This window comes from Gopherus flavomarginatus, chromosome 4, assembly GCF_025201925.1.
Source record: "Gopherus flavomarginatus isolate rGopFla2 chromosome 4, rGopFla2.mat.asm, whole genome shotgun sequence".
Lineage (NCBI taxonomy): Eukaryota > Metazoa > Chordata > Testudines > Testudinidae > Gopherus > Gopherus flavomarginatus.
Window position 1 is genome coordinate 212,260,017 of NC_066620.1, and position 23,731 is coordinate 212,283,747.

General features: G+C 48.9%; 2 protein-coding genes across 6 annotated transcripts in view; one reads left to right on the forward strand and one right to left on the reverse strand.

Annotated features, from left to right (window-relative positions):
- Positions 1–56: 56 nt before the first annotated feature.
- CENPO (centromere protein O) lies at positions 57–23,169 on the forward strand. Of its 3 annotated transcripts, none has more exons than XM_050948922.1 (8): positions 57–217; positions 1,870–2,030; positions 3,925–4,094; positions 6,701–6,830; positions 7,819–8,078; positions 9,614–9,785; positions 16,754–17,255; positions 23,036–23,116. In XM_050948922.1, exons 2-7 carry the CDS (start codon positions 2,000–2,002, stop codon positions 16,879–16,881), a joined length of 891 nt encoding a protein of 296 aa, XP_050804879.1. In that variant the 5' UTR covers positions 57–217; positions 1,870–1,999; the 3' UTR covers positions 16,882–17,255; positions 23,036–23,116. The 3 variants fall into 3 exon arrangements, with proteins under 3 accessions (XP_050804879.1, XP_050804881.1, XP_050804878.1); XM_050948924.1 differs by having other exon boundaries at positions 16,757–17,255; XM_050948921.1 differs by lacking the exon at positions 16,754–17,255 and having other exon boundaries at positions 23,036–23,169.
- ADCY3 (adenylate cyclase 3) overlaps positions 23,120–23,731 on the reverse strand; it is a 94,546-nt gene continuing 93,934 nt past the window's right edge. For all 3 annotated transcript variants that reach the window (XM_050948729.1, XM_050948728.1, XM_050948727.1), the window contains exon 20: positions 23,120–23,302. In XM_050948729.1, coding sequence (XP_050804686.1) covers positions 23,120–23,302 — 183 coding nt within the window. The remainder of the gene's footprint in view (positions 23,303–23,731) is intronic.

The window sequence follows — 23,731 nt, forward strand, 5'->3', positions numbered from 1 at the left end:
AGCGCCGCCATCTTGTCATACGGTAAGCGGAAAAGGACACCCCGGGCATGCCGGAAATACACCCTGGGCGGGGCGTCTCTGCCTCATTCTCGGACAAGCGTGCCCCGGGGTATGCTGGGAAGGAAAATAAAGCGCGTCGCGTGAGGTATTTCCCTTGGATTCGGTGCGCGGGAAGTTCGAGTGCGAGACCCGTTGCTCGTTTCCATGGTGCTCGCAGGTGAGTCCTGAAGCCGCCGTAGGAGAGTCGTGTCCCTGTCCCTGTCCCCAGCGCGGGATCCGTCTCCCCCCCCCCGCCAGAACCCGGGAGTCCTGCCCTGCCCCGCCCCCAACACCAGAGCCCCCCCTCCCACAACCAACCGCCAGAACCCGGGAGTCCTGTCCCGCCCCGCCCCCAACACCAGAGCCCCCCCCTCCCACAACCAACCGCCAGAACCCGGGAGTCCTGCCCCGCCCCCAACACCAGAGCCCCCCCCCTCCCACAACCAACCGCCAGAACCCGGGAGTCCTGCCCTGCCCCGCCCCCAACACCAGAGCCTCCCCCCCCCCTCCAACCGCCAGAACCCGGGAGTCCTGCCCCGCCCCGCCCCCAACACCAGAGCCCCCCCTCCCACAACCAACCGCCAGAACCCGGGAGTCCTGCCCTGCCCTGCCCCCAACACCAGAGCCTTCCCCCCCCCAACCGCCAGAACCCGGGAGTCCTGCCCCACCCCCAATACCAGAGCCCCTCCTCCCAGGAGTCCTGCTTCCCCCCCCCCCCCGAACCTGGGAGTCCTGCCCCGCCCCCAATCGCCAGAGCCCCTCCTCCCAGGAGTCCTGCTTCCCCCACAACTGCCAGAATCCAGGAGTCCTTGACCCCACCCCCAACTGCCAGAACTCCAGAGTCCCAGCCCCTCCCACCAACACCAGAGCCCCTCCTCCCAGGAGTCCTGTTCCCCCCCCCACCCAACCCCCAGAACCCAGGAGTCCTGTCTCCCCCACCCCAGAACCCAGGAGTCCTAGCCCCCACACACACACCAGAACCCCTCCCTGAACACGGAATAGAACCAGGGTCCCGCAGGGCAGAGATCGGAACCTAGGAGTTCCGTGTCCTCCACTTCACCAGGTTCCAACACCCACTTGCTTTAACAAGGTCACTCCAGTGAAGGCTGTTCTGAGGCATTTTCCTGCACCAGGTGTTTGTGAAAGTGGCTTCAATGCATGTGCCTCCCCACCCCCTTCCCTGTCTGAGCAGCAGGAAGAGTCAGTGGGAGGCCTCATGAAGATAGATTAACATTGTTTTATACCATGTGCTCTTTCAGAAATCAACTTGGAAACATGGTGTCTGTGCTCCTGCTAGTGTCTTACAGTCTGCACCCATACCCAATGCCCTGGGAGAGGCATCCATGATCCTAACCACAGAAAAGCCCCAGGTGCAGGGATTTTCATAGGCTGGAATCATTGTATTATCTGATTCTTTCAGTAAATAACCCTAGAGAGTAAAAGTCACGGCAGTTCTGGTCAAGCACTGCCGATTGGGCCATGAAACGTCCCGTTGGCGGTGCTGCCCAGCTAAGGCAGGATAGTCCCTTCCTATTCTGATACTGCTGTGCCCCGGAAGCAGCCAGCAGCTGGCCTGGTGGGTGAAAGCTGTATGGAGCCAAGAGCGGGAGGGATACCTCAGTGGTTTGAGCACTGGCCTGCTAAACCCAGGGTTATGAGTTCAATCCTTGAGGGGGCCTCTTAGGGATCTGGGGCAAAAATCAGTACTTGCTCCTGTTAGTGAAGGCAGGGGGCTGGACTTGATGACCTTTCAATGTCCCTTCCAGGTCTAGGAGATAGGTATATCTCCAATTATTATTTCTCTTTAAAAGAGTGATCTCTTCTTTTCAGCACAAAGAAGCTTGCGGTGGCAAAACCCCTAGTGCTTTTGTGGTGTAATTCCATGGGGCCAGTACCTACCATGAAGATCCTTCATTCTACACCAAGCACTCTTGCCATTGCCTAAGAACTAGACGTGACAATGGAAGAGGCGACTGCTTACTTGAGAGATGGTAAGTTGCTAGAGAACAGACCGCAGCCGTCTTCACTTTTAATATGGAGCAATGACCTGTAGAAACTATGGGTCTTAAGTGCAAAGTGCTCTCCAGCTTGGTGAAAGTGATACTCTCCTTGTTCAAAATCACTCCTTAAGAACCATTTCTGCCATCTGTAGCACTCTTCATCTGGAAATCTCCAAGTACTTTGCTAAGGAGGTAAAGATCATTATTTCTGTTTTACAGGTAGGAGAGCTGAGACAGGTGTGAAGTGACTTTCCCAAAGTCACCCAGGAGATTTGGGAGCCCATGTTTCCTGAGGTCCAGTTCAATGCACTGTCCACTAGCTCAGTGGTTTTCAAGTTGTGGGTCGCAACCCAATACTGAGTTGCGGCAGCTCTGGTCAGCACTGCCAGTCGTGCTGTTAAAAGTCCCATTGGCGGTGCTGCCCAGCTAAGGCAGGCCAGTCCCTACCTGTTCTGACACCGCACTGCGCCCCGGAAGCAGCCAGCAGCTGGTCCGGCGGGTGAAAGCTGTGTGGAGCCACTTGCGTGCACCTCCACCTAGGAGCCAGGCGTGCTGCTAGCCGCTTCCGGGGCGCAGCACGGCCGCGGTGCCAGGAAAGGCAGGAAGTCTGCCTTAGCAGACTGGGAGCTGGCTGAGGTAACTCCAGACCCCAATCCCCTGCCCCAAGCCTGAGCCCCTTCCTGTACCCCAAACTCCTCATCCCTGGCCCCACCCCAGAGCCTGCATCCAGAGCCTCAACCCCCTCCCACACCCACCCCGAGCCCCCTCCCAAGCTGAGCCGCCTCCTGCACCCCAAGCCCCTCATCCCTGGCTCCACTCCAGAGCCTGCACCCCTAGCCCACAGCCCCTCCCACACCCTGAGCCCCTCATTCCTGGCCCCACCCTGCAACCCTCACCCCAGCCCTGAGCCCCTCCCACACCCCCAAACCCCTCGTCCCCAGTTCCATTGGGTCACGGGCATCAATAGTTTTCTTCAACTGAGATGCCAGAAAAAAAGTTTGAAAACCACTGCACTGGCCTACATTGCCTCAAGAAATTAGCTAGCTAGCAATGACTACATCAAGGGACAATTAGGACTCAAACATATATATGACCAAAAAGCCCCTTAACTCTAGGTTATGTCTCTTTCCCCTACCCTGTGTAAGTATGTAGTGATTAGAGTCTCTCTTCCTGTATCAGTACAGTGCCTAGCATGGTCTGGGTGCTACTGTAATATAAATAGGCTTGGCAGAATCCAGCCCCTCCTCCAATTTTGACAGTTAACATAGATTTTTATTTTTAAGATTTTATCATCGATTAGTATCACTTTTTTGTTTTTAAACATTTGTTGGAAATTAAGATGCGTGAGTAGGGCTAGGGTGGCACTGACTGGGGGCTGCTGGGGGTCCAGGACACCATGGTGCAAAGAAGGCTGCAGTCCTGGCCCAGTGGAACAGAGGCCCCGGCCAGGACTACAAGGAGGAGCACGAGCCCCCAGCCACGAGGGAGGCCATTCTGCTGCTGAATGGCTCCTGTCCGGGATTAGGTACCTCCTCATTGCAGTCCTGGCCAGGGATCTATGCTCTGCTGGGGCGTGGACCGCAGCCTTCACTGCATCTTGTCCCTGCAGGGTTGGGTGTCACCAGCTCTGAGGCCATGCTGTCATGGGAGTGAAGGTGCTGGGTGGAGACAGAGGACTCCCTGCATATCCCAAGGGCTGGTAACACCTGATCCCTGCAGGGACATGGTATGGGGGGTGTGCTCCCTCTGACAGTTTCTGATTTTTGTTGTTGATTTCAGCGTATCAGCTGAAATAACTGACATCTATAGATTTTTAAATCCTGCCCAGGCTAAATATTAATAAATAATTGCAGACTGGATTTATCTGTTTGTTCCTTTCCTGGAGGGGTCCTATCCCATCTGGAAAAGCTAGAAGCTCATGCACGGAAATTAGCACTGAAGCAAGATGAAACTCAACGTCAGCAGGAGAATTTGGTCAGGCTGAGAGCAAGAATCCAGGAGCTGAGACTCCAAAGAGATGAACTCCAGACCAAAGTGAATCTGCAGCAAGTTAGGGTAAGAATTAGGTGCTTGTCACGTACAAGTGACAGAAGGTCGCAGACCAGCTTCTGTCCTTCCATACTGTGTGATTGATGTATTTGTTATTTCTCTAATACAGTGGTCCCCAATCTTTTTTTGTCTGGCAGGTGCCAGGCGACGAGCCACAGAGGACTGTAGCAGCGGACAAGCGTCCACCAAAATTTTGGTAGCGACACCTCTGGATGACGCTGTTTGTAGGCGGCAAGCAGCGTCATCCAGAGCTGTCACCGCTGAATTTCGGAGGATGCTCGTCCACCAGCCAGTACGCGGGCGCACTTAGACGCCCCAGTGGGCACCATGGCGCCTGCAGGCACCGCTTTGGGGACCCCTGCTCTAATACAACTAGCTGCTATTCTTTCCCTTCACATTTTTTTTTAAATAACTTCATGGTGCTGGCTTGAGAAAACTCAAGACCTAAGTCCTGTTCACAGAGGAGGTGCAGCACTGCCATGCTCTGCTACTTACAAAGAAACTGTTGTGTCCCTATCCTAGAACTTTTTTCTTCTCCTGTCACTGTCATGGTATAATTCCCCACTCTGAACCTTAGCGTCCAAAAGATGAGGTACCAGCATGAATTCCTCTAAGCTCAATTACCAGCTTAGAACTGTAGCGCTGCCACTGTCATAAATAGATAGCTAAGGGTTAATGTTCTTTTACCTGTAAAGGGTTAACACAGGGAACCTGAAACATTTGACCAGAGGACCAATCAGGAAACAAGACTTTTTCAAATCTGGGTGGAGGGAAGTTTTGGGTGTGAGTTCTTTGTTCTTTGTCTTGGGTCTGACCCTCTCGACTCTGAGAGTGATTTTTCTATCTCCTGGCTTTCTAATCTTCTGTTTCCAAGTTGTAAGTACAAGGATAGTAAGACAAGAGGTTTATATTGTTTTCTTTTGTATTTACATGTGTGTAGTTGCTGGAGTGTTTTGAATTGTATTCTTTTTGGATAAGGCTGTTTGTTCATTTTTTCCCTTTAAGCAATTGACCCTGTATATTGCCACCTTGATACAGAGACTATATATTATGTCCTTTTTCACTCTTTTTATATAAAGCTTTCTTTTTAAGACCTGTTGGAGTTTTTCTTTAGTGGGGACTCCAGGGAACTGAGTCTGCAGCTCACCAGGGAATTGGTGGGAGGAAGAAGTCAAGGGGAAAATCTCTTTGTGTTAGATTTACTAAGCCTGACTTTGCATACCCTCTGGGTGAAGGGGGGAGAGAGATTAGCTCTCTCGGTACTTGTGTTTCCAGGACTGGAAGCAGGGAATCTCCTAGGGTCGTCCAGGGAGGGGAGCCTGGGAGGAAGTAACAAGGGGAGGGGGTTATTTCCTTTTGTTGTGAGACTCAAGGAATCTGAGTCTGGGGGTCCCCCAGGGAAGCTTTTGGGGAGACCACAGTGAGCTAGGCACTGTATAATTCCTGGCTGGTGGCAGCTTTACCAGGTCCAAGCTGGTAACTAAGCTTGGAGGTTTTCATGCTAACACCCATATTTTGGACGCTAAGGTCCAGATCTGGGAAAAAATGTTATGACAGCCACCAACCAGGAATTCCAGTGCCTGGTACACTCTGGTCCCCACAAAACCTTGCCCGGGGACCCCCAAGACCCAGACCCTCTGGATCTTAACACAAGGAAAGTAAACCCTTTCCCTCACCATTGCCTCTCCCAGGCTTCCCCTCTCTGGGTTACCCTGGAAGATCACTGTGTGATTCAAACTCCTTGAATCACAAAACAGAGAGGACAATTCACCTTCCTCCCTCCTTCTCTTTCCCCCTCCCAGACTCTTCCTGAGAGAAAGTAATCCTGGCACAGAGAGAAATCAGCCTCTCTCTCCCTCTTCCCTCCTTTCTCCCCACCAACTCCCTGGTGAATCCAGACCCAGTCCCCTGGGGTCTCACCAGAATAAAAAAAAACAATTAGGTTCTTAAATAAGAAAAGCTTTTAATTAAAGAAAGAAAAAACAGTAAAAATTATCTTTGTAAATTTAAAAAAATGGAATAGGTACAGGGTCTTTCAGCTATAGACACTAGGAATACTCTCCCAGCCTAAGTATACAAGTACAAATTAAAATCTTTTCAGCAAAATACCAATTTGAACTCCTTTCAGCCAAATACACATTTGCAAATAAAGAAAACAAACATAAGCCTAACTCGCCTTATCTACCTAGTACTCACTATTCTGGATCTATAAGAAACTGTATCAGGGAGATTGGAGAGAAACCTGGTTGCACATCTGATCCCTCTGAGCCCCCAGAGTGAACAACAACCAAATTCTAACAGCACAGCACAAAAACTTCCCTCCCTCAAGATTTGAAAGTATCCTGTCCTCTGATTGGTCCTCTGGTCAGGAGACAGCCAGGCTCACTGTTCTTGTTAACCCTTTCCAGGCAAAGAGATATGAAGCACTTCTGTTCTATTAACTCCTACTTATCTGTTTATGACAGTCACAAAATAGTATTCCAAGCAATCTGTCTTGCCCTGCTCTGAGCAGAGCAATCCCCAGCAGCAGCCTGGGCCACCCTTCATCCAGTGATTACTTGCTGTTTCAGTGACTTCTGAGCTGCTTTTCTTTCATGTCTTGTATTTTATAGCTCATCAGGCAGGAAGGACCCACCAGCAGTAATGTGGAGCCCGTCCAGGCAGCGGAGATCAGGGGGCAAGCTCTTCTAAAATGGAAAGTGGAAAATGTCAAGGCCATGCTGCAAGCATTTCATCTGACAGGTAAAGCCCTGAGATCTGTGCAAGCTCTGACTGGTGCCTGTATGTGGGGCTGGTAGGTGTCCTTGATCTCAGCCACTGGTTTTATAGGGTTCTCATTTTGAAAGATGAACTTGATATCTAGCTGATTGTTTTCTATTAAAAGTGCTTCTATTGTGCTCTTAAATAAGTCATTTTTCTAGCACCTCAACACTCTTAATAACTTGAGTTTGAAAGAGATTAATTCATCAAGGGTTGATTCCCTTTGTCTGTCTCCTCAGATTCTCCATCCACCGCTAGAGTCTTCCAGGGTACTGGGTTAATACACTGTGTTCAGAACAAATTCTCATTGGCTGAGCCTTCCCTAAGGGCAGGATACTGTTTCTAATGTCTCTGAGCCTGTTCAAATTACTTCTTTAATGTGCATCACTTTCACCACAATTTCCAGTTTCTCTGTAATTAAACCAATCTTGCCACGATGCAGATGAGCTGATTAGGGGAGCATTTCCTAGCCTTTTTGGATCACTGTGTATCAGTTTAATGAGTCTTGGACCTTGGCTATGCCAGCCAGAGCATGCTGCCTTCCTCTGCTCAATTGTGCGTTCTTGAACTCAAAATTGAGTTTGGGCTTCTCGTGATGGTAAGACTGGTTTGGAGTAGTTAAGCTCCATAGCAGGCTAGAGTGCATGCACCTGTGTGGAAGGTGTGCAGAAACATACCGGGACCCAGCACAGAAGCTTAGTGGAAGAAGTTGGGAACCTAGATTACTGGCCACAAAATCCTGAACCCACTAGAAGATTGAGGGGAGGGATATAAAAAATGATTCCAGAGTTCATGCCTCTTAATTCTTCCAAATCCTTAATCCTTTTAGGATCCCTGTCTAATGACTAAATGTATGTAGTGTATTCCATATGTAGAACAACATAGTTAGCCGTCCATGCCCCCTTAGCAAAGCTTCCTTACAATAGTGTTCTAGAATGGTGCTGAATAAACACCCCTTTTTGTACCCAAGGTCTTAGTGGGAAATTGACCAAACAAGGAGTCTGTTTCTGCATCAGCACAGCTTATGAAGGCACCTACCTGGACTCCTACTACCTGGACCTCCTCATACAGCAACCAGTCCAGATTCGTCACCACTCTGTCCCCATCTTCATCCCCTTGGAGCAAATAGCCAAGAAGTACTTGCAGACCAACATCAAATGCTTCCTGGCTATGTTGTCTGATCACCTGAATGCTTATGCTGGAAGGAAATACCAGGCAGATCAGTTACAGGTACCAATGGCCCCAACAACCACATTAATCTATTATTGATCCTTGTATGTACCAAAAGGGAGATAAATGATATGGGAAGTTCTCAAGTCACACAATTTTGCATCCTTTCCACCTCATATTTACTGTAACTACACCCACTCCCCCAAATATATGTGGGTGTAATTAAGTTACAGTAAATATGAGGTGGAAAGGATGCAAAATTGTGTGACTTGAGAACCAGGGATCTGGGAGTTCTAATTCCACTTGTGACGGAGCCACTGGGTATGTGCTTGAGTAGGTCATTAAATCATTCTACTTAGGTTTCCACATCAGTATAATGCAGAACACGACAGGGTGTTAAGAGGGTTAATAAGTTAACATTTAACTCTTCGAAGACATATGTTAAGCAAGTTATTGCATTCCAGGTATGTGTGGTGGAGGGAAGAGTTAAACACACACAATAATCTCTTTTGTTTAAATCTTAGAAACTGTGTTAGGCTGTAAATATCCCAAAAGCCTATGAGCATCAGAGCTTGCATAGTATTTTTATGCAATGAAAATTGTGCAGAGAATTGTTTGTGTCAGAATCTGCACAGGAAGCTGTTAAGCTGTAGGTCCTACAGAGGAGCACTCAAGGTTCCAGTTTTAGGTGTTGCATTGCTAATTATAGCATGAATATGAACTCACTTGAAGACTGATGGAAATAAGTCTTAAATGTGTTAGCATGTATCACTAAAATTATATACATTAGAATAAGGTAATTCTCTAAGCAAAAAACTTCATTAACATGAAGTTTAGTTTGGAAATACTCTTTTTAAAAACCAAAACTCACTGGCTTTAGAAAAATAAACATGTGCAAGTCAGGAAACTTGAAGTTAAGATTCCACAAACAACTTTTACTCTGTTCCACCCCATATCCAACACACAGTCCATCTATATCCCTGAGAGACTCAAACTTGTACCTCTTCTAGATTTCCAGTATAAGCCATGTATCGCTGGTATACGGTCTCATATTCTGCCAGCTAAGCATCCACCTATTACGTGGTGGGCACTAATCTCTCCATAGCTCTTTCTCCAAACTCCCCCGATTCTCTCATTTTCCCTCTTACCTTTTGTTCACAGAAAAGACATGTTCCTCTCCTCCTCCCACCTGCCCTCTATACTCAGTATTGCAACATCTTCATATCTTTTTATCAGCAAATGCTCTCTGCTATTAACTATTCAGTTAAAATCATAGTCCGCCATGTTCACTCTGTCTCCTGAATACAAATGCCACAATCTTCATCTGTTATAGGGATGATGTGTCAAGATACAGGGTGGGGTAGATTAGACTACAAAAAAATCTTAAAACTTCAGGTTTCCTGACTTGAAATAAAAAATGTATGCCAGCTCTGCTGTTTTTACTGCGAGGTTTTTGTTTGAGGTATGTACAATGTTTCCAACCTGAAATCTGTCAGACCTAAGTGTGCTCAAGATTTAGCAGAATGGGAGAAATCCCAGCCCCGCTCTGAGTCCCTTTCATAGTTTAGTGCTTCTGTTTGTCTTCATCCCTCCAGGACCATTATTCAGCCTTTCTCGAAGGAACCTTGCAGAGAAACTCGTTGCATAATGTACTGTTCTTTAATTATGATGTGGAAACAGAAAGCAAGACCTTTCCATTCAGAGCAAAGCTGGTTTATGGCGATCTCACCCGTAGTCTTCCAACTGAGGCCACTATTACATGTAAAGGTAAAATAAGGACATCTGTGTCCAGTCAGAGGGCATTTGTATGGGAGCAAGATCGGAGCAAGATCAGAGCAAAACAATCTGCACTGGGGCTTTCATAGTCTGTTTGGGGTCGTCATGTTGTTGTTGTTGTTGTTCACTATTTGAACTTCAGGACAAGAAAGAAATGAGCAGCTTATTTTATTTCTTGAGCCCTGTGGAAAAGCAGGCCACATGATTCTTATGTAGCTGCTCCAAAGAGGTTATGGCCTCAAGCTACAAACATTTTACAGACTTGCTACAGCTCTCATCTTAGCCGGGCTGTAAGATGATTCTGGATCGTTAGGGGCGTTGCTGGGTCTGAGGTGTATGGGGAACCAGGACTGGAATATGAGAGTGTGCAGGAGTGGACATACAAATAATCTCAGAAAGATGCATGTTAATTTGTTACCTTGAATAAATAGCAGAAAAATGCTAATATTCATAGATTATAAGGCCAGAAGGGACCATTTGGTCATGTAGTCTGATCTCCTGTGTAACACAGGCCAGAGAACTTCCCTGAATTAATTCCTGCTTGAACTAAAGCAGATGTTTTTAGAAAAACATCCAGTCTTGATTTATAAATTGCCCATGACTGAGAATCTGCCATGTGTTGCTCTGGTCCCCACAGGAACATATAAAGCTCTGTGCCAAGCACACAGGCCAGGTCAACCTGTATTCTAACAGTTGAGACCCCTGCCATGTTACAACTCAGTCCCCTGAACCAGGAAAGTTTGGAGGATAGAGGGGTGCGTAATAAATTCAGAAGTGTGTGCACTCTCAGCCAGAGTTACAGCTTGCTCAAGTATCCCATTTGTGATCCATTGTGGTAAAGATTATCCCATGGTTTCTCGCCACACTTTTATGAAAGCCTTGAGATTGGGAAACTTCTGTCTCTGGGTGAGGAAGGAGGCAGCGCTTTCATTGTGAATAAGATTTGATACGGTGTGGTTTGAAGGCACTGGCCTGTACAGTATACTAGAAAGCAGGCGGTGGCAAAGGAGAGACAGGCAGTGTGGTTATGGCTCTCCCCTGAAACATGAAGGGATAATATGAACTATAGAGACAGAAAGTTTTGTGCCTGGGAACGGTCTGCCTGTCTTCACCCACCTCATCTGGAAATCTGTCCTTCCTCCTCCATCATATTATTGTTCGTTTGTTTCTATTATCATAGTCTTGGACCAGGACCCTGTTGTGCTAGGGGCTGTACAGGCACAGCAGAGAGACAGTCCCTGCCCCCAGAGATCTTACAATCCAAATATATGACGAGAGAAAATGGATATAAACAGACTGACAGGTGAATGCAGGGGAATCATGAGATAACACTGAACAGCAGGCCACCCTCTCCTGATATTGTAAGCCTTTGAGGCAGTTTCTTATCCAAATTTGCAATGATATAGATGTTGTTTTATGGTCAGATGATAGTGTGTATCATAGTACAGTCTCCCCATCGTTTTGTGATGGGCTGCCATAAATGAGAAGGGTTGGTCTAAGAAATAAGACGGATACTCACCTTTGTAACTGTTGTTCTTCGAGATTTTGCTCATATCGATTCCAGTTAGGGTGTGTGCACACCCCATGCACGATCGTCGGAAGATTTTTACCCTAGCAACACTCGGTGGGTCGGCTGAGGCGCCCCCAGGAGTGGTGCCTTCATGGCGCTGGATATACGCTCCGGCCGACCCAGCGCCCCCTCAGTTCCTTCTTGCCGGCTACTCCGATGGAGGGGAAGGAGGGCGGGTTTGGAATGGATATGAGCAACACATCTCAAAGAACAACAGTTACAAAGGTGAGTAACAGTCTGAGTGCTTGCACATGTTGATTCCAGTTAGGTGACTCTCAAGCCTTACCTAGGCAGGTAGGGTTGGAGTGAGATGTCACGGAGTGAAGGACCGCTGAACCAAATGCAGCATCACCCCTGGACTGCTGCACTATCGCATAGTGGGCGGCAAAGGTATGCACCGATGACCAAGCCTCTGCCCTACATATCTCCTGGATGGGCACGTGTGCCAGGAAAGCAGAGGATGAAGCCTGAGCCTGCGTGGAGTGGGCAGTAAGGTGTGTAGTTAGGACACCAGCCAAATCATAGCACGCACGGATGCATGATGTGATCCAGGATGAGATGCGCTGGGAGGAAACCGGAAGGACCTTCATCTGATCTGCCACAGCTACGAACAGCTGCAACATTTTCCTGAAAGGTTTTGTTCACTCAGTGTAGATGGCCAGGACCCTGCGAACATCCAGGGAGTGCAGCTGTTGCTCCCATCGAGAGGCAAGCGGCCTCAGGTAGAATACTGGGAGGAAGATGTCCTGGTTGACATGGAAGGCAGACACCACCTTAGGGAGGAAGGCTGGGTGAGGTCGCAGCTGTACCTTGTCCTTGTGGAACACCGTATACAGTGGTTCCAATGTAAGCGCCCTGAGCTCAAACACCCGCCATGCTGAGGTGATAGCTACAAGGAAGGCTGTCTTCCGGGAAAGGTACAGGAGCGAGCATGTGGCCATCAGCTCGAATGGGGCACCCATGAGTCTGGATAGGACCAGGTTAAGATCCCACTTAGGGACAGGCTGTTGAATTCGTGGGAACAGGCGCTCCAACCCCTTGAGAAATCTACTGACCATGGGATTGGAGAAGACCAAAATCATATGGGCTTTGTCCCTGCTCAGCTTGATCAGGACCCTGTGGACTAGCGGGAATGGAGGAAAGGCGTAGCACAGGTGATCCTTCCACTGTATTAGGAAGGCATCTGACAGGGAACCCGGAGAGCGTCCTTGGGGAGAGCAGAACACCTGGCATTTCCGATTCTCGCGAGAGGGGAATAGGTCTATCAGGGGAAAGCTCCACTTCAGGAAGACAGAGTGGATGACATCCAGGCAGACAGACCACTCATGAGCCTGGAATGATCTGCTGAGGTGGTCCGCTAAGGTGTTCTGGACTCCTGGGAGAAATGGCGCCACTAGATGGATCGAGTGGGCTATGCAGAATTCCCACAGACAAGTGGCCTCCTGACAGGGGGGATGATCAGGCTCCCCCTTGCTTTTTGATGTAAAACATGGCGGTAGTGTTGTCTGTGAGGACTGCAACACAGTGGCCTTGAATGCGCTCTCGGAATGCCTGACACGCCAGGCGCACTGCTGTGAGTTCCTGTACGCTGATGTGCAGGGATAACTCTCCTGCCAACCTCCCCTGTGTACAGAGGTTCCCAAGGTGGGCTCCCCATCCCAGGGATGACGCATCCGTGACTAGGGACACCGAGGACTGTGGGATGTGAAATGGCACCCCTTGGCACACTGGTTTGGGTTCCAGCCACCAGCCTAGAGAGGCTAATACCCCTGGCGAGATGGTAACCACCATGTTCAAGCTGTCCCGACCTGGTTGGTAAACTGTCGATAGCCCAGCTTGGAGAGAACGTGGTTGCAGCCTGGCATGCCTGGTCACGTACATGCAAGAGACCATGCGTGCCTGGAAGCACAGGCATGTTTTCACAGTCGAGGTCGGGAAGCTTTGCAGGCTGTGGACAATGTTCACCAGGGATTGGAAGCATGCTTCCGGCAGAATTGCCTGGGCCAGGCCTGAGTCTAATACTGCTCCTACGAATTCTATCCTCTGGGTTGGTACCAGAGTGGATTTTGTGATACTGAGCAGGATGCACAGTCGATTGAACATTTTCACGGTGAGCTGAACATGAGACTGCACCTGATCCCTGGAGTGACCCCGAATAAGCCAGTCGTCAAGATATGGGAACACTTGGATCCGTTGTCGACAAAGGGAGGCAGCCACTACAGTCATGCACTTGGTAAACATCCTGGGGGCCATGGACAGGCCGAAAGGAAGGACAGTGAATTGAAAGTGCTGTTGATTGACCACAAAGAGAAGGAAGCATCTGTGCGCTGGGTAGATCGCAATGTGGAAGTACACGTCCTTCATGTTGAGAGTGGCATACCAGTCTCCAGGATCTAGGGAAGGAATAATGGTCCCTATTGAGACCATGCGGAACTTCAGCTTTACCATGAATTTGTTGAGTCCACGTAGGTCCAGGATGGGCCGAAGCCCGCCCTTGGCCTGGGGGATTAGGAAGTAGTGGGAGTAAAATCCGCAGCCCCTTGACTGTCCTGGAACCTCCTCTATCGCTTCCAAAGCTAGGATTCATAGCACCTCCAGTAGAAGGTGCTCATGAGAAGGGTCCCTGAAGAGGGATGGGGAAAGTGTGGGGAAGGGGGAAGCAAATTGGTGGGAGTATCCCCTTTCCACCATGTGTAGGACCCAATGGTCTGATGTTATTTAGGACCACGCATGGAGGAAATGGGAGAGATGATTTTGGAAAGGCAGGGAAGGATCCTGAATGGAGACTGGTGCTCCATCCTTGGGCGCACCTTCAAAAGTTCTGCTTAGGCCCTGCTGATGGCTTGGGAGGGCCCTGCCCTTGGCTGGCTTGGTGCCCACTGTGTTTTCTTTTACCACCTCGGCCACGTCTTCTAAAGAAGTCCTGTCTTGGCCAAGGGGGAGGGTAGGATCTCTGAGGCTAGGGTCTGTAGGGCCTTCTCAGTGTTACTGGGGTATGCATTGCCAGAGAGCTCATGATAATTCCCAAGACCTTCAGACTCTGCAGCCTTGAGTCTGTCTTCTTGGAGAATAGGCCCTGGCCATCAAAGGGCAGGTCCTGGAGGGTCTGCTGTAACTCTGGTGGTAAGCCAGGCCTGCAGCCATGAGATGCAGCGCATGGCTATGCCTGAGGCTAGGGTCCTAGCTGCTGAGTCCGCCGCGTCCAGAGAGCTTGTAGGGAGGTTCTTGTCACCTTCTTGCCTTTCTCTACTAGAGCCCCAAATCTCTGGACTCCTGTGGAACCAACTCTTTGAATTTTTCCATAGAGTGCCACGAATTAGTCATAACTGCTCAGGAGTGCCTGCTGGTTGGCCACCCTGAGCTGGAAGAATCCGGCCTAGTACACCTTGAGCCCAAACAAGTCTAGGCGTCTAGCATCCTTTGATTTAGGCACCGGGGCCTGCTGACGATGCCGCTCCTTTTCGTTGACCAAAGCCACGACAAGGGAGCACAGTTGGGGGTGCTTATAGAGGTACTCAGAGAACTTTGTCCCTTCAAAGGAATACCTTTCCACCCCCTTGGCCATAGGTGGAATAGAGGCTGGCAATTACCAGATTGTCTTGGCATTGGCCTGTATAGTTCGTATGATGGGGAGGGTCACTTCGGAGGGTGCCTCCGCACACAGAATGTCCACCACAGGGTCCTACCTCCACCACCACCTCTATCTGGTGGTTGATATTGTGTGTCACCCTGCAGAGCAGTTCCTGGTGGGTGCGGAGGCCGGCCCGAAACCGTAGTCCCCGCCACTGCCTCATCGGGAGAGGAAGATACACTCGGGTGTAAGGGATCCTGTGCAAGGTCCTCTTGTGGAGGATCTTGTTGCTCAGGGTCCACCATGCTAGGAGCGTGGGCCTGTATTGGCACCGGAGCCATCACCTCAGAACCCCCCCCCGGGGGGGGGCGGCAAGACACAGTGGCCTCCACTACTCGGGGCTCCAAAGGGGCAGAACAGGAAGCCCCCGAAGGAACCCCTGGGCCTGATTTGGTATGGAATCGATATGAGCAACTCATCTCAAAGAAGAACTAGGAGTTCCTCTTGATCCAAAGCAGTTATGTGGTTTGCACTGTCTGGCAGCTTGTTGACTCTGATTCTGTTTTCTGTGAATTCTTTCCCAGGATGTCTCTGTACTGCAGGTTTACGTACAAGGAATAGGCAAAAGGCTTTGTGGTCAAAAAGCAGCCAGTTTGTGGCCCCTACTCCCTATCTGTGCTTTGTAGCAACACTTACCTCCTGTGGGTGCGGTGAGGGTTAGTGGGTTAATGCGAGGCTTTAATATTTCCCTGGCAATTATCTTGCAGAAGGACCCTGCAGCTGAGCCTGCTGCACGGGGGGGCTCTGACTCTTCTGCTCTGCAGCTGGTCCAATGACGGGCTAGATAGAGCTCTAGGGAGAAGAGCCGCTCGAGCAATCTTAGCCAGTTGCTGGTTGTCTGGAGGCCCCACTGGCCAAACAGCAGAGCTGGTGTGGAACTGAGGCCCAGCTCTGCAGGTGGAACTGTGTCTCCCCCTCTGGTGCTGTGAGTGGTAGAAGGGAAGTGGGAGTCTGATGCTCCTGGAGCTCTTTCTTCCCTTCTCCCCTCACATTCAGCCCTCTGCAGATGAAGCTGTAGCCTTTGCTCAACAAGTTCAGATACTACAGTTCTGGGCACCAGTGTCTGAAAGATAAGCTGCTCCCCTGGCACTTCCCTCACGTTTACACACCCTGAGCCGTGACTAGGGTTGCCACCTGTCCAGGTTTTACCCGGATGGTCCAATTTTTGGCTTCTGTGTCCAGGTGTCTTTTAGGGTTGCCAGGTGCCTGGTTTTCAACTGGAAAGTCGGTCAAAAAAGGGACCTGGCAACCTAAATGGCACTCGAACCAAAGTCCAATTACCATGGGGTATGGGGAGGTATGTCATTGAAGTTCCTGCTCAGCTGGAGCTGCCTTCTATTTGCAAGCAGGCTCCTTGAGAAGATCCTGCCAGCGATGGAGAGAGGAGCATGTGACGGGCAGGACCTTGGGCGGAAAGAGGCGGAGCAGGGGCGGGGCCTTGGGCATCCAGTTACCAGCAATTAGAAAGGTGGCAACCCTACCCGGGCTGTCTCAGTGCCAGGAAAAAGTGAACCTTGAGCCATTTCCTCTCAAGTGCTGAGAGAGACACCCACTCAGCAGCTGCTTCTCAGGGGAGACAGGGAGTGGAGAGAGTAAGGAAGGTGGAACAGAGGGGGAAGGGGAGGGGAACAGATGAAACCAGATGGAATTCCCAACATGTGCAGAGGTGGGGAGGAGAGAAATCAGAAGCAAGGAGCTTTGTTAGGGATAATACTGAGTTCCTTTCAGCTACACTGATTTGCTGGTTTCTCTCTGAAGCAGGGGATGTTTCTGACTCTCTGGTAGAGAAGACAGCAGCTCATTCAAACTTGTTCCGCCACACGGCTCTGCACAAAGCCTTCGATTCCTTCAAAAGAGCAGCAGAAAGTCTGGATCAGACAGCGTAAGCAGATGGCGCCCTGTTCCCAGATCAAATGCACTTACTGTGCCTTCTGATCGCTGCAAAGCTCCCTGGGAGGTTGCTACTGTGTAAATGCTTTTTAGACTGGACTGCAGCAGAGTTTTGGGAAAATGCCTGCGGAATAGCTAAACCAGTTCATAGTACTGAGAGCACTGTCGTCTTGAGCAGCCTTTAGATGCCTGGTCTCTGCATATCCTTCTAGAGCTCCTCTCCTCCGGCGTATTGCTAAAGGGTTGCTGACAGACTAACATAGTTGCTACCATGGCTCCATATTACTTCACCAGACTGGACAGTAGACGGACACAGGAAATCCATCTCTCCACTGGAATGGGAAACCAAAAAGACTTTCAGAGCTGTCAGGTAAATGTTACAAAACGTAGCCCTAGTGAAAGCTGTCAGGGAAGTGGCCTCGGGGCCTGCAATCTTCCCTGTATCCCTCCAGCTGGTATCAAATGGTGTAGAGTAGGTGTAAGCTTCCTCTAGGTTGCTTTGCAAATGGGATGTTTAGTTCTAGGCCTCATGCTGCTGAGATTATCAACGAAGTCTCCAATTCTGCAACTGGATTCATGCAGGACAACCTCCATGACTTCCGTAGGGCTCTGTACGGGTGCAGTGTTCCTGCTGCATAGGTCAGGCTTATGTTAGCAGTTAGCCGACTGTGGTAGTGGATTCTGTGACAAGCAGTTATCCTCCGTGAGATGGACTATGGGCTTGACTACACTGTGCATTGGTACGCACTAGAGTAAACTCTAGTGTGCACTAGCATTTACACCCCTCTGGTGTGGACTAAACCACTGCGTAGACAAGCTTGAAGATCCTCCAAGGTGTATACTGAACCACCATCCTGTAATAATGTTTGGTTACTTCCAACATCAACCCAATTTAAATCAAGTGTGCACACTTTGGTGTTAATATAACTGTGATTAAATCACCAATGCATTCATTTAAAAAAAAAACCTTCAGAAAAAAATTAAAACTGACAACAGCTGTGAAAACCTGACTTTTTCCCCTGCATTCCCATATTGAGCTACTCCCTTTGTGTCCTGGTTTAAGTGAGACTTTTGGCTTCCTTTTTAAAATTCATTATTAATGGCACTTTCACTTTTTAACTTGTTACTAAATATGCCTCATGATTAAAAATGAAATCTTAAAAATCTAATTTACTTTTCACTATGGTGGTCGGCAATTATTTCTCTCAAGCCTGATGAGTGATATTTGACTAAGCAATTTTTCTTCCCATTTGTCATTCACCATAGAATCATAGACTTTAAGGTCAGAAGTGACCATTATGATCGTCTAGTCTGATCTCCTGTACAACGTAGGCCACAGAATCTCACCCACCCACTCACATAACAAACTCCTGATTATATCTGAGCTATTGAAGTCCTCAAATCGTGGTTTAAAGACTTGAAGAATCCTCCAGCAAGTAACCCATGCCCCACGCTGCAGAGGAAGCCGAAAAACTCCAGCCCAGTGCTGCAGGGAAATGTTTATTTTGTTCTTGTTGCTTATAACTCTTGAAAATAGTTTAGGAGGCCAAATGTAACCTGACCATCACTTTAAATTGCAACTTGAAGTTCTATGGCACATTGGCTGAGATTTATTTTATTACAACTGCATCATTTCTGAGTGGAAGACTGTCCCTGATGTTCAGAGTTGATTTTTGGGGGGATGCTCATGAAGATTTATGAAAGAACGGAGCAGATTATTACAGAAAATTCCTGCAGGTTGCTGTTGCGTAATGTACAACCTCTGACTAGATCCCTGTCTGAAAATGTCTTTGTCCATGACAGTTAGCATCCTCCATGGTTTTTAGAATGGTGAAAAGCAGTTTCTTTCTTTGCCCATTGCTGTGTCACTACTGCTCCCTCTGCTGCTACAGGGGCCACTGCCTCTGACCAGGTGTGCAGATTGTATGTGTGGCTTTGATACCAGCAAATACCATTCTATTTCTGCAGATCATGCAGGAGCATATCTGTGGCGAGTGTTTGGGGGTGGATCTTTCTCTTCCTCTTGTGAGGATGAAATGACCTGTGCACCTAACCATATCTTATAGGGAAGAGGTGCCCTCAATCTACACCTGTGACCCTCTGCAGCCCCTTGTCTCTGGGCACAGATTATACTGATCCTGTACAGGTATTACAAATGAACATTACTTCCAAAGAATTTTTAGTCTTAACTTCACAAAAACCTTCTCTAGCTTGGAAGTAACAATTATTAAACTGAAAAGTGTAATGTATTAATTTCAGAGAACAGAGGGACTGGGTTCCTGCTGAAGCTTGTTTTATTAACAGTGATCACAGATTAATTACTAATGTTGTTACCTGTGGCAAGAGTCATCAGAAAAGAAACTTACTGACCTTCTGTGTCAGAGAAATTAGTTTTCAGAAACTGTCAGTATTAGAACTGCATATGAGATCCTCTAGTCTACTGCTCAAACATCCTTAGCCAAGTTGTTTTCTCCCTGGAGCCTGATTTCTGTTCTGTCTAATTGTAAATGACTCGAACAAAGCTTCACCCATTTCACCCAGACCCTTCCACAAGTTTGCCCCATAGCCTTAATTCCTTCCTGTTTCCCTTGGTGTGACGCTACATAATTTTGCGCTCTCCTTGGTGTTTATATTCATGGTATAAGTAACAAAAGGTACTATGGGCTGAGGAGTCCAGGAGCAGCCATACATGAGGTGGGAGTGACACTACAGAAACAACAAACCATTTATTGTCTTGCGGGTGCATTTTTTTTGTGTCACTCAGTCAGTTAGCACAGTTCTTGAGGTACCAACAGGCACAAACACCAGCCAAATTGCACCCGTCTCCCCCACTTAATCAACAGGGCTCTTTGACCTATCAGAGGGAAGCTAGAGCTGTCACTTAAAGGAAAGGGCAGAAAGCCAGATCTTTCAGGATCTCAGCCAGCCCTCAGCGAAGAGCAAGCAGGTCCTTGCATGCCACCAGGGGGATGCGCTGTAAGGACATAGGTGAAACATAGAGGTCAGACCACTAGCATGATAAAAATGCTGCTGGTGTTGCTTTTAGGTATGTCTACACTGCAGTTAGTCACCTGGGGGTTGGCTTGTGCCTGCTGACTTGGGCTAAGGGGCTGTTTAATTGCTGTGTAGAAAGTTGGCAGCCCAAGCTCTGGGACCCTCCCACTTCACAGGGCCCTAGCCCGAGCCTGAATGTCTACACTGCTGCACTGTAGACATACCCATAGGCAAGAGGGGTAGCAGAGACTGTTTGCATTGTTTCTAATAACGGCCGAGTGGACAGCAGCAAGGGCCTTTTCCCTGGCCCAGAGGGAGACCTATGCAGTCAGTCTGTTCCTGAGTGTGTGTGAATTGCATAGCACAGGGGCTCAAACTTTTCCAAAAGGGGGACTAAACCTAAGGAAAGATTCCTTCTGAACACTCCTGGTGCCATCATATCCCTGTGGCATCTAATGCTATTACTTTGCCATGTGACATCTCTAATTCATTTAACAGTCTCCAATGCAATGAGTGTTTTGCCTTGCTTGGAAATACTAACTGCTCTCCATTCTTTTATTCCTCTCACTCCCCTGCTCATGCTGCTGTGTGGCCTGTTCCCTTATCATCCTTCTCCCTTATCCATATGTTCTTGCTCACTGGTGCCATTCTCCCCTGCATCCACTGCCCAGCCATCTCATCTTCTGCTCCTGTTAGTCCCTGGATCATGCTACTCTTATTCATTTTCCCCCTAGATGTTCCTTAGTAGTAGCTGATTCCTGTTTCCTTTTCTTCACAGTAGCCCCTTTGAGGAGGAGCTATGTTAGTCCCTCCTTGTTTCCAGCAGCTTTACAGGCGCTTTTCAATGGCCACAGCCGTAGAACCTGCTGGGGCCACCAAGGCGGTGGGACTAGGACAGCGTGACCAAGGCTCTCCAAGGCCACTGCAGCCTGCAGTGTGGGAACCATGCAGGAACAATTGTTCTTGAGCAGCTCTTCCCAGCCCTTGTGAGCCATCTGACTGCCTAGCACTGTTTTGGGGCTGGGGGAACGGAGACTCAGCAAGCTGAAGGCCCAGATCATTGAAGTCAGTGGGAGTTAGGAGCCTAAATACCTTAGGCCCAGATCCTCCAAGTGGGAGTCTGAGACAGAGCAGGGACTTGAACCCAGGTTTCCCAGCTCCTAGGCTTGTTCTTTAACAAGTAAACTGTCTTCCTCCTCCCTCTGGTCTGATGGTGGGTACAGCCACTTTGCACAGCTGTTAAGTGACGGTACAAGGCAGTGTTGCATGAGACCCACACTTCAATTGTGGCTGCATCGGTCTTGACATTCTTAAGCACAATTTCAGACCTGGTGTAAATGGTCATCCCTCCCCAGCTCAGCAAAGCTGCACCCACCTATAGTAGAGTGACATGCCAAATGGGTGTAAATTTCACTAGTTTCCCACGCTCCCAAGAGCAGGCAAGCTACGCTCCTTTTCTGCCTCTATTTAGAGTATGACCAACTACCCCTTCATTTACACCACCACTGAATTTGGGACTGGGTGATGTTCCTGACAGTGAAACCCACCAGGGCTCTGGTCCAGTGGACGGAGTCCCACGTAAAAAATCCACACTTCTGAACAGTGTAGTGAAGCTGGATTAAAAGTCCCTATGTTGCCAATGCTAGGCCAACTGCCTCCTCCTTCCAGCGAGCTAGCTCCCTCTTCTCAGGGCGCTGGATTACTTATCCCGGCAGGAGAGAGTCAGCCCTGCGCTGCAGCGTTTTACATGTAGACAAGCTCTTACACACTCTTGAAAAGCCCCCTGGGCACCAACCCACATCTTTAGGCCCCTGAATACCTTTAAAAATTGGGCCTCTTTCCCTTAGTTTCTACATCTGGAAAGGGGCTAATGCTACTCACTGCTGTGAGGTGCTTGCTGACCTCCTGCTGAAAAGGCATTGTACACCTCTACCCCCATAGAATGCTGTCCTCAGGAGCCAAAAGATCTTACCGTGTTACAGGGGAAATCGCGTTAGATCAAACTTGATTTGATCCGCCGGAGTGTACAGCCCGCCCCCCCGGAGCACTGCTTTACCATATTATATCCGAATTTGTGTTATATTGGGTCGCGTTATATCAGAGTAGAGATGTACTTGTACTATCCTCTCCTAGTAGCTTCGCAGCTCAGAGAATGTATTTACACTATAGGAAATTCATGCGGGGATTTGCTTTCCCTTCCATGCTGTGTTTGCACAGAGCCTCCCATGAGGTGAGGCCATGAGGCACTCGACCATCCAGCGGCCTAGGCCAGGGCATGGAAGTGTTCAGGACAAACTGGACACGGACTCACTGTCCTTTTAAATTCAACTTGTTCTATTCAAGAAACTAGAGAAAGAATTACACTCTGTGTGTTTTCAAACAGAATAGTGGATGAAGGCTTTAATAAAACAGTCTTGTTCTTTGCCAATACCTGTCCATCTCTTTCTTAAAGCGACAGCAAAGGTGACAACAGCAGAGAGCGGAGTGCAAGGCAGTATCAGAAAGAGAAATCTGCAAATAGTCTAACAGACACAATTAAAAATATAAATGTCAATCTGTATCTTTTATATATATATTTATATATTTGAAATACACAACATTGGTTTTTATTTCTTTACCTCCAAGTCAAAGGAAATATTGCACTCTCTCTGATCTCCTAGCTATGGTGGCATAGGGCAAGGATGAGCATTGTGTGAACTAACAGAAAAGCCAAGTGCTCCTGTTTTAACTCTCCTGGCACACACCAGAGATTTTTCCTCTGACCACCCACCCTGAGTTTTTATCTCTTAGCAACAAACACTAAGTGGAGGCTGGGTCTGTGGCACTAAATTAAATCCATGCCACTTGCCTCTCTCGATTACACTAACAGGGTACACAGGAGCCTACTGCAATTGAGAGTGCTCCTGAAATGCTGTGTGAGGCTTCCACCTTCCCAACAGCCAGACCCACATCAGCACGAGGGTGCGTGTGTGTGAGCTGTAGGGGGATCGGATCAGTCCCTCCCCTATCTCCCTTCTGCTAAGCTGCAGATAGGGAGCTGAAGTCAAGCAGACCCCTCTAAGATAAACCTCCAGGAAAAAAGGAGCAGGCCAGGGGTTGGTTTCTCTTAAATCTAGACACTGGGTTGAAAGATGTTACTATCACTCTTGTTTCTAGAGTACTGGGTACTCAGCTGCTTGTCTCTCGCCAGTGGGAGGCTCTGGACGTCATTTGCTAGTGGGAGCATGGAGCCCGGCTCCATCATGAGCTGTCGACCACCTGGTGTGGAAGAGTCACTGAGGAGCCATTAACGAAAGAGCCCTGCTTCTCCCGGCCCTTCAGGAAGAAGGTCAGCAACTCCCCTTTGCCCTTGACGTAGATGGCCCCCCGGCGCATAAAGCGGAAGCCGTACTCCTTCAGGACGAGATGGGTCTCTTCCACCACCTGCACAGATGAGCAGACACAGGGCGATGGGGTGCCAAGGCAGACGTGACCGCACAGCTGCTTTTACTGGGTAGTGCCCTTGCAAAGGGCTGTCATATCCCTTCACTTGCTTCTTCCCATTATAACTCCTCACCCTCAGCTTGCAGGCTCTACCCCCGGGCATGAAGTGTTTACACCGCCCCTTTCATTCACAGACCACCTGGCACTTTGCTGAAGAGCCATCTGAGAGGTTGAGTGACTTCATGGTATAGCCGACCCAGGAACAGTTCCAGAGCCCCTATGTCACCCATTACGCTTGGTATCTGCTTTTGTGTCTCCCTCTATGCGCCTCCACGCCTTTCGCTCCGCCCACTCTCTGCTTCCTCCCATCACTCGCGGCTTGCTTCCTTGTTTCCGCACTGGCCTCTCGGCCTGAAACAGCCTCCATTA